This window comes from Haliaeetus leucocephalus, unplaced genomic scaffold (genome assembly GCF_000737465.1).
Source record: "Haliaeetus leucocephalus isolate CR32 unplaced genomic scaffold, Haliaeetus_leucocephalus-4.0 Scaffold160, whole genome shotgun sequence".
Taxonomy (NCBI): Eukaryota; Metazoa; Chordata; class Aves; order Accipitriformes; family Accipitridae; genus Haliaeetus; species Haliaeetus leucocephalus.
In genome coordinates this window covers 1,024,498-1,034,881 of record NW_010972596.1, presented here as the reverse complement: position 1 = coordinate 1,034,881, position 10,384 = coordinate 1,024,498, and the positions used below count along the sequence as shown (strand labels likewise).

Below are 10,384 nucleotides of genomic sequence, written 5' to 3'. Positions count from 1 at the left end.
GATGATTTTGTGATATCTACTTCAGAGTAATCTGTACAGAGTTGCAGAATTTGTGAGATCATCTGTCACTTGAAGTAGGACTCAAATAACAGTCTTTGGCTGGTTTGGTTAGAAGCTGGTGGTAGTTGAATGTACCCGTGGTTTATGCTTGTTTGTTTTTAAAAAGCTAAGCTTTTACTTACAGAAGAGCCTTCTTAAGACTGGAGGTAACACTTCATTGACATTTAGGAGCTGGCTTCTTAAATATGTGAGTTTCTGGGATTTTTTTTATTGTTGCTGTTTTTTCCAAAGAAAGAGAAAAGTGGAAAAAAATTGTGTTGGGTCCCATAGTTTACTGGGAATCCAGTGGGCACAGCTGACTGAGGTAACAAGAAATTATTTCATTCTGTCTTGGTCTAGTGAAAGCTTGAAATTTTTCCTTAAGGAGAACCTGACATCATTTTTGGGAGATCGATCTGTAGGAATTCCACCACTTCAACACCTTAAAGTTGCGTGGAAGAAGCAGATGTGACTTCTCCCAGCAAGCATCCTGAGAGACTTTCAAGGGGACAAAGAGAGCAGTTAAAATGCTCACTGGGCCTCAGTTTGGGAGGGGATGTTGCCCAATTTAAATTCTTGCTCCTCATCACTGGGATTGTCCTTCATGTGTTGCATCTTGAATGGAAGTTTCAAAATCAGTGTGTGATAGGATCTATGGATTTAGTGAGTGTGCAGAAGGAAGGGATACTTGCAGGTCGCTTCAGATAGCGTAACTCCTCATACTGCATGCTTTTCTAGCATAGAAAATTAATTGCTGAGTATAGGACACAGCTCTTACCCACTTGACTTTAAAGGAGGAGTCACTGTCCAGGAAAGGGGGTGTGTGTGTAACCACAAGTGTCTTATCCTGTTTAGTAAAATTTTCAAGACTGCCTTATTAAATAAATAACGAAGTCATGAAATGTAGAGGTTACTTGAAGTCGGTTTGTGAGCTAGCTCGTTTTAAGAGCTATGCAGCAATTAGAAAGTTGCCTTACCTTAATCCTATAATTATGCCCTAATTGGATTCTTCTAGGTATAATTACATACCTTGAATACGTGCATGCATTTTTATTTCCTAAGAAATCTGCCAGAACTGACCCAACCTTCTTCTCCCATCTCCACATAGCATTTGGTTTGATGATGTGCTACCTGCAGAAGTAACAGAAAGCCAGCTCCTAAGATGAAGGACTGAACACCACACCCACAGCACCAAGCTCGTTGCAACTGTCTCTTTGATCATAGCAAACATAGTAGTATCTTGTCTGAGTGGATTAGTAGAGCCAAAATTTTAATGCGATTGCAGCTCTTGGTTTCAGATTGACATGTGAAGAAAGGGAAAGCTGCTAGAATGATAAGGGCAGAAAAGGTGTGGATAGGCTTGTTAATTTTTGCATTTTTCCTTAGGAGCTCCTTCTAAAAATGGCTGCACGGAATGTTGCACGGAGCTCAGCTATAAAGAAAATAACAGAGTTGAGTAATGTGTCTTATACTGAAGTCATCTGAACATTTCACTCTGATGTTACTAATGATAAAAGTTCGATCATTTGATGAAGGACGATAGCACAGAATACTATATTACTATGTACTATAACACTAAATGCTTCATGTTCTCTCAGGGACTTATCACTCCTTGACTTTGCTCGACTCTTGCATGTCTGATCTGCACTGTATTTATAGTGAAATGATTCTTTCCTTGAGCAAATTGAAATACAAGATGTGACATTCTCGGGTCTGCTGCGTACCATTCCTATGTGTAACGTTTTGCAGCAACTGGAAATTGTAGTTCAAAATGCTTAAGAATCATCTTGAAACCTACAGCCCAGAAGGAAGATACAAACTCTGTGGCTCATCAGTCTTTTTACAGAGGATTCCCAAGTACTTTCTGTAACTAGGGGTGGCTCTTGTAGGTCAAGACCTTCCTGTTTAGGGTGAGAGAATGCGACAGTACAGTCTTGATGGTCCCCCTGCCCTCTCTGAGTTTGCAGATTCCTACTCCACTGCTGTAGAGTTATTTAGTTATGTTAGACACTTGCTGGTTTTCAGTGATTATTATGTATTTGTGAAACTACTTAGCTCAGATTCTGGTTGGTGACATACACAAAATGTATTGTGACTGACGTTACCTGCTAGCCTGGAGAGGGGTGTATTTCCTCAGAGGTGTGGAGGCTGAGTTGCATCCTTGTCCTCTTTTTCAGAGTTTGCATGCGTTCATTCTCCTTGAATGAACCTCGGAGCCCTTCAGCACTTCATAAAGAAATAAAGGAAGGTCCTAATTAATCCTTCTTTTGTTTACCTTGTGAAGTATCAAACTTGGGTCATAGAGTTTGTTTATAAGCTAGTATGAGGACATACATATGTAGATTTATAAAGAAAAAAGTGCTGAACGGTTCTGAGGTTCATTCATGAAAAGAATGCATGTGATCTCTGAAAAAGAGGACAAGGACGCAAGGCTCTGGGCTACAGACTGTTTGAAATATGGAGAGGACTTAGGGCATGCACTGTTTTCTCCTCAAGCATCTGATAGTAGCCCCTATTAAGAGACAAGATACAAGCCTAGATAGTGCTTTGGAATGATATGATACGGATAGTTTTATAAACAGGTTTAGGAAGGCATTGTGACTTTTTAAATTTTCTGAATATAAGGAGTCATTTATTAGAGGTTACATTTGCATAAATGTAACATGCTCCTAACTTTGGTCTTTTTTCTCCTTTTGTGTGCATGGTCACGTTATGGAAATGAGCCATTAACTTACTACAGTTAAAGATAATTGCCTCTTATAATACTTTAGAAAAAGATAATTTGCTGAAGTCAGACATCAAAATAATTGACATCAAAACTGTGGGCCAAAATGGCTTATTGCAAGAAATAAAACAGAAATCTGATGATATTTTTATTGAAAATGGCCTGCATCAGGTAAATGAAAGCCTAGTAATTTCTTTTCTGTAATGGGACCATGGCATTGTATATTCCTCGTTCCTGCCTCTGTACAGCGTTGTAATGGTGATGTTGTTTGCTTTCCATTAGTTCGCAGAGAAACTGAAACACTGTAGTGTACCATTGGGCAGGACAAGTAAGGAATGAGCCAGCCTTGGGAAAGAAGACCTGCCATCCTAGCTGGAGACATCTGAAGAGAGGACATTTTAGTCTTGTGGCATGCTTCAGTAGAAATTATTCAGAAAAAGTAAGCTGTTGTTTTGCTAATGGACTTACACGTGTCAGCTCCTTGACAGGCTGCTTAGTTGCAGTTAGAATTTGACCTGGAGTTTGAAAAATTACACATTTTTGAGGTGGTTTTGTGGGAATTTACTTTTTCGTCCAGGAGAGTCCTAGAAGGCCCAGGGTCTTTTCATGAAGTTTTTATACATCACCTCTTCCATACTGTGTGTGTTGATGAAGGGTGCTCTAGGCTGTGCACCCTAAGTTTACAAATTAAGTACATGTTTTAATATTAAAAATTAAAAAAAATAAATAAACCCCCACAAAAGGATAATAGGTGGGATCTGGCAAGATTGTGGACTAGCTCCTTGTCAGTTGGCTTTAGGCTGTATTTATGTTAAAATGCAGTGTTCACATGCTTGTTGTTCACTTATTTATACCTGAACTGAGGATCTAAATACTTGAAATAAAATTATTTTTAGAACTTCTCCCTGAGTTTGATTAATTTTTAGTCTCACTATTCAATAATGGAATTTTCCCTGTTGCCAGAAGTGACTTAAAGGAACCCAACCCTCCAAAAAAACAGAGCTTTACTGTTTGATAACAGTTCTAATACGAAGCCTGTTTTGATTAAACCTTGTTATAAAATATTACTCTTAATTTCAGGAAAAATATTCTGTGGTCAGTTTTGTTCAGTTCTTAATTCCATGAAGTTGCAATGAAAGTGCTTCCACAGCCATAATGTAGCACAATAGCAGTCCTGGATGTTTTTCCTCCTTTCTGAAGGACTACCTCTTCAATAAAAATCTGCGTGTACATCCTTATACCAGCTTATAAACAAACTCTATGACCTAGATTTGATACTTAAAAAGGTAAACAAAAAATGATTAATTTGGATCTTCCCTTAAAAAGTGAGACAGCATCAGTTTAGTTGAATCTTCAAGTGCGTAATTGTCCTGCATTCTGAGCACATGCAACTGCAGTTGTGCTTATCTTTTGAGTTTTATGGTGCTGCGTAGTGCTTGTTTAGAGATAAGTGTTTACTCCTCCAGCTGCATTCATTTTACACATAACATTTTCCTCCGAGTCATTAAAAATCACAGAGGAATTTCAAGATAAGGCATTTACTCCTTTCTTTTCATATCCTGCATTATTGTCTTGCTCTAGTAAGGAATCAAAGAACCCTCAAATTGAGTGACCCTTTGAGCACAGTTCAAATGTTAGCATTTTTGTGCTTTCAGGGAACAGGTGAGAGCTTTCACTCTGCTTTTAGTTTACTACTAAGTTAGCTCATGGTATCAGAATTTGATTTGTCAAAATGCATTGGATTTTTAATCCCAGCATTGCATTTTAATCCCCTCCAAAATCTTAATTATGATACGTGACTTGTATAGAAGTTATGTAATCTACAGGTTGTTTTAATCTTTTCTTTGACTCTGAAAAGGATAACCTTATAAAGTGTATTCAGGGAGGCGCAGCCTTTTGTAGAACTGTAGTGTGGATGTAAAAATCTCTGCTGCTGTGTCTTTTTGCACAGTGGTATCTCATTACGGGAGCACTTGAAAACTCAGATCCTTTACTTCAGCCATGGCTAGCTCAAATTAATCAATATGTGGATCTCTCTTTCAGCTCTTCTGTTGTGAGATGCTGGTTGGGTTGTATTTGTGGGTATTCTGAAATCTCAATAGCTTTTCTTTCCCTGTCTTGTTATAAACCCCTAGTTTTGGTGTGGAATTCTGTTGCAAAATAAAACCTCAGAGGTGTGAGGCTCCCAGAAAGCAACTTGTTCACAACATTGTTAGCATGGATCTTGCAGACAGATGTGTACTGTACAGTAAAACGACAGTTAGCTGGTGGTAGGTAATGCTGTGCCTGCGTCTGGCATGCTGATTTAAGAACTGGTATGCAGATTTGTCTTTAATCTCAGAGAAGGAAATTCAGATATGAAACTGAAACATAGGTGGATACAATTATGTGCTACTTCAGGGGAAAAATATTTGAGCTGTAGAGCTTTTAAAAGAACGATTTGATAAAAAATGGATTAAAGAGGCATTGGTCTTTTGAGAGGAAATTATAGTGATAGAAGGGAACAAACAGCATACAGAAATACATTTTTAAGTAAATAGCCCTTAATATATTATTGTAAAGATAAACACGGATGCTGAAGCATAAATTTTTTTTTTTTTTTTTAATCCCAGCATGTATTCATAAGATGTTTAAAGCAGTGGAGGCTTTTACAGTAACACTAGGCATTTTCTCTTGAGGTAACACATTCTGTTAGGAACATGTATAACACTAGAGCAGGCCATCCAGGGAGGTTGTGGTACCTCCATCCTTGCAGGTTTCCAAAAACTCAGCTAGACAAAGCCACAGCTGATCTATCTAGTATTGGTGGCAGTGCCATGTGGAGTGGGAGACTGGACTACATGACCTCTAAAGGTCCCTTTTGGCCCACGTGCCTGTGATCGTTTTGCATGAACTATTCCTAGGTGCTTGTACAACAAAGACTAGTTTCACTGAAAGGCTGTTTTGCTGAAGATCAGCCTCAAAGTTCCTTAGGGATTTAAATGAAAAAAGGCACCTTTTTAGGCCTGCGTCCCCCAAGCCCATTCTTCTCCCTCATTTGATATCTGGTGTTTGGGTTTGATTGCTAATAAATACAAACATAAAAGGAAAATTACCATGAAACAGACTGAAAGATTGCCATGGCAAATATGTAGTTGAGAAAGCATTTGCATATTTAGGCTAGAATTTTTCAACTACTGAAATCCTACACAATGCCAAAGTGACACAGTTTTGCATTCCCTGCTGTCTTAAGTGTTTGTTACAAAATCATCTTTAATGACAGAAATAAGATATGGCCAGAGAAGGTAGAGGCAGTGACTTCACAAACCAACTGAATCACGGTTGTGTGTCTTCTGCAGTATACTGCTGCTTCTGCCGGGCTGCAGTGATTCCTTTTGAGGTGCACTTGGCTATATCGGGGAGTTCGCTTGACGTTTAGGAAAAAGGAATCCAGGGTGTCTTTTGAAAAAGCTACCTCAGTTTTCAAATCTGGTTTGTTCTGCGGCCCTGTGGTTGTTCTGAGACCAGTTTGAGGGGTGGTATACCTTGGTGCATGGGGACTAAGAAACAGAGTGGGAGAATACTTCAGCCGGGTGCTGCTGCCAGGCATATTTTCTACTGTGGAAATCTAGTCTGAGGTACTGTTCAGGCAATCCCTTAAACGGATGATCACCAGTATTGTGAAGAGAGATAGTTTTAAGTGCAATGTTTGCAGCTAGATCACCTCTTCAGGAAAGAACCACAGCTTCTTAAAATTTCCTGAGGAGGCTCCAAAGTAGCTGGGTGACTGGAGGTTCACTAATCAACACCTACTTCAGAGAAAGAACGGAGGAAATTCCAAAGCTTGTTTTCTAACTTGGCATGATAATGTGCTGAAAATTAAACAGATAAAGATTGGTGATTAGCAAAAGAAATTCTCCCAGTACTTGATTTAGTCTGTCAGCTCAGGAAACAGAATGTTAACCTATCAGTTTCTTTGAGTTGAGCTTCATAAATGATAACTTACCTTAACTTAAGGTAACCATCTCATTTTGTGGATGTTGAGGTCAAAGGTGATGTAAGGTGCCAGTTTCAGTGGACAGAATAAACTGATTTAAATCTATCTTTGATCCTTTGCAGGATGGCTGGCTGTGGTGAAATAGATCATTCAATCAACATGCTTCCCACAAACAGGAAGACGAATGAGTCGTGTGCTAACGCAGCACCTTCCCTGACAGTCCCCGAATGTGCTATCTGTCTGCAAACATGTGTCCATCCAGTAAGTCTGCCTTGTAAACACGTTTTCTGCTATCTGTGTGTGAAGGGAGCTTCTTGGCTTGGGAAGCGGTGTGCACTCTGCCGGCAGGAGATTCCAGAGGATTTTCTTGACAAGCCAACTTTATTGTCACCAGAAGAACTCAAAGCGGCAAGCAGAGGCAATGGAGAATACGCTTGGTACTATGAAGGTAGAAATGGTTGGTGGCAGTATGATGAACGTACCAGCAGAGAGCTGGAAGATGCCTTTTCCAAGGGTAAAAAGAGCACTGAAATGCTAATCGCTGGGTTTTTATACGTAGCAGATCTGGAAAATATGGTTCAGTATAGGAGAAATGAGCACGGACGCCGCAGAAAAATAAAACGGGACATAATAGATATACCAAAGAAGGGAGTGGCTGGCTTGAGGTTGGACTGTGATGCTAACACTGTCAACCTGGCAAGAGAGAGCTCTGCCGATGGTGCAGACAGCACACTGACGCTGGGGGCTGCAGCTGTGCAGCCTCTAGCATCCATTTCTGCTAGGGCCCTGCCGTCACTGGATGGTCAGCTGGTGAGTCCTTCAACGCCATCACCAGATGCGAGCAATTCTCTAGAGAACTCTTTTGCCCACTTACAAATAAATGGAGACAGTATGGCTGAAAGGAGTCATAGAGGAGAGGGAGAAGAAGACCACGAATCATCATCTTCTGGTCGGGTGCCAGCCCCTGACACCTCTGTTGAGGAGACCGAATCGGATGCTAGCAGCGATAGCGAGGATGTATCGGCCCACCTTCAGCAACGCCTGTCCTCTGTCCAGCAGAGACACTCGAGTGCAAACGCAAGCCAGTCGGGAGCGGATAGACCAGTGGCAGGGGGCGGGGGGGTAAACACAAGCGTAAGGTCTAGAAGGCCAGATGGACAGTGCACAGTCACTGAAGTTTAAATCTAGAGCCATGCGATTAAAAACTCAGTCCTGTATCTGTAAATTTTCTGTCCACATTGGCGTTGCACTCAAACCTAGCAGTGTGTTTGGTGGGAGGGTGGGGTGAGGGGGAGAAACAGATTTGGCCTGTTTAACTCAAGTCTCTTAATATGTCTCAGCTGGAAGACTCTAACTGTACGAAACTGGGTTGTCCTGTTAATGGTTTGAAAGCTGCTTAGCAATACCCAGTTTTCTTGAAAATGTCTTGTGTTTATTTTGTAGCATTTTCCCTTTGGAGATACTCGATCCCTTTTTGGCCAATGTATATCTGCTGTACAACTTGAATTGTCTTCATTATCTGACTGTTGCATTAAGTGTCTTACTACTTTCTGCATGGATTGATGTATGAAAAGAACACTAAAGCAGTGTGGGAGCAGGCAAGATGCTGGGTGTGAGCAGGATGCTTAATTTAATGTGAGAAAATAGATGTGAGTTTGGAGTTAAAATGTGTTTTTACTAGACAAGAGCAATCATTTACCTTCCTTCAATGGAAATGTAAAAATGCTGTTAACTTTTGTTGCAAATTCTTACCTATACACTCTTCATGGCATTTTCACTGGCTTTGCCATCTAGTCCTTGTAGTTTTGTTTTTGAGGTCTTTCTTGATCTGTCTCGTTTTTGTTACGGAATTTATAATTTAATAAAACTACATTTTATCAGTAACAATCTTAGATATGTCTCCAGTTTAATTGAACTTCACTGGAGGAACTTTAAAGAAAACTGTCATAAAACAGCTTCCTGTGTTTGCCAAAAGGGAGGACTGGCTCTGAGTGGTATCTTGAAGTTCTTGCATCCCTGACTGGCCATCTCTCAAACTCAACACTGTATATCTTTCTGCTGAAAAATTATGAGTTGCAGGCTTAGCACTCACTGCTCATCCAAAAGCTCGCTTCACTGTTATGGCAGGCAGAAGTATCACACACAGCTTTATTTTTAACAGCAGTAATGTTGAAATAAAAGAGCGTAAGTTATCAAACTTGCCCCTATAACAGAGAAGACATGTTAAGGACTATATTGCTTTTTATCTGTTCTTCACAGCAAAACTAGTGGCAGCACAGAAAAGGTAGTTTTGTGCTTGTACTAGAAATGTGTCTCCTAGATTGCTACAAACTGACTGCTGTGTATTAGAGAAGGTTGGAAGCCAGATCTTGAAAAGCACAGCTTGTCTTTCCTGTCTATGGCAGTTGTTTTACATTTTTTTCAAATTGAGAAACAGCATTAGCTGACTCTGGACTCAATCTTTAAAATAAGGCTAATTGAACTCCAATTCTTAGTACACATATCCTTGAATAGAAAGGGACAGTAGCTGATACATAGGTACTATGCATCTTCAGACAAAAGTTGTAGGCAAACAACCATCTGAAGGGAACTAAAAGGGCTGATTTTTAAAAATGGTAGAGTTAAATTTCTAAAATATTCTCCTTACTGTAATGATGGCTGACATGTCAAATCTTGGGCAAAGCTGTGCCAGGCCTCCAGTTTGTTTCCTCTGCCCACAGATGAGATCAGTGGGTCAGCGAACAAAGGAAAAGTGCAGAAGAGACTAAGCTGGAAGAAGGAAGATTACCTTCTTTCTCAGCTAGGAACGGATGCTCTTGATCACAGATTTTTTACAATCACCTTCCCGTTCCACAACGAAATAAGCCAGCTCATTAACATGGACTTCAGAAGGAAGGAGGATGGAATGCTTTTTTTCTTTTATTTGTTAGTTGTCAGCTGTCTTATTTCTGTTTTGAGTTAGCACACAGTGGCTCTAATCAAAGTCTGACTTTGTGCTGCAAAAACCTTCAGTAAGAACACTTCTGCTATGTGTATACATTTTACTTCATGTGAGGGTATGTACTATTGCAGAAAGCAAGAAGCAAAATACAAGAACTTGACTCCCTATATACTTAATTTCAGGATTTTCAGCCAAAACAGTCTACAAATAATTTTATCAGTGATTACCCTTGGGAGTTCTTGACCAAAGCAGAGAGGCAGACCTCTGTTCAGCCAAACACCCATAATGCTGCTTTTGGCTCTTGCTGGCCGACTGCAGCTGTGAAGTACTAAAATTAGTTAAAGTAAGGCTGGTGAGAGCTTAATAGCCAATCATCAGAGTAGCAAATGCACTCCCCAGATCAAGCAAGGAAAAAGTAGTAACCGGTAATTCCCATCCTATATTTAAACTATTACCTTCAGTAGGAGATGGGTTCTCTGTCAATTTTAGCTAAGCCACAGCCACACTGCATTATGTGGTTTTCTGTTACTCCTTGCATTAAGTGATTTTCAACTTGTACAGCATAGCTAGAGAAATGCACAGTGGAGCAGAATGGAAAGGAAATTAAAGCACTATAAAATCTACTGCATCTCTTCATTTCCAGAACAGATAACCACAGACATAGGATTCCTATGTCATGGTTAAAAAAAAAAATCACACAGTG

General features: G+C 40.0%; 1 protein-coding gene across 2 annotated transcripts in view; it reads left to right on the top strand.

Annotated features, from left to right (window-relative positions):
• The window catches only part of RNF146 (ring finger protein 146), a 10,356-nt gene extending 1,726 nt beyond the window's left edge, over positions 1-8,630 (top strand). Inside the window, exons 1-2 of one of the 2 annotated variants that reach the window (XM_010562497.1) lie at positions 1-3,203; positions 6,863-8,630. The exon at positions 1-3,203 is cut by the window's left edge and continues 1,726 nt beyond it. In XM_010562497.1, coding sequence (XP_010560799.1) covers positions 6,864-7,922 — 1,059 coding nt within the window. In that variant the 5' untranslated portion in view covers positions 1-3,203; position 6,863 and the 3' untranslated portion in view covers positions 7,923-8,630. The remainder of the gene's footprint in view (positions 3,204-6,862) is intronic. The other variant, XM_010562498.1, reaches the window with a different exon arrangement.
• Positions 8,631-10,384: the final 1,754 nt, after the last annotated feature.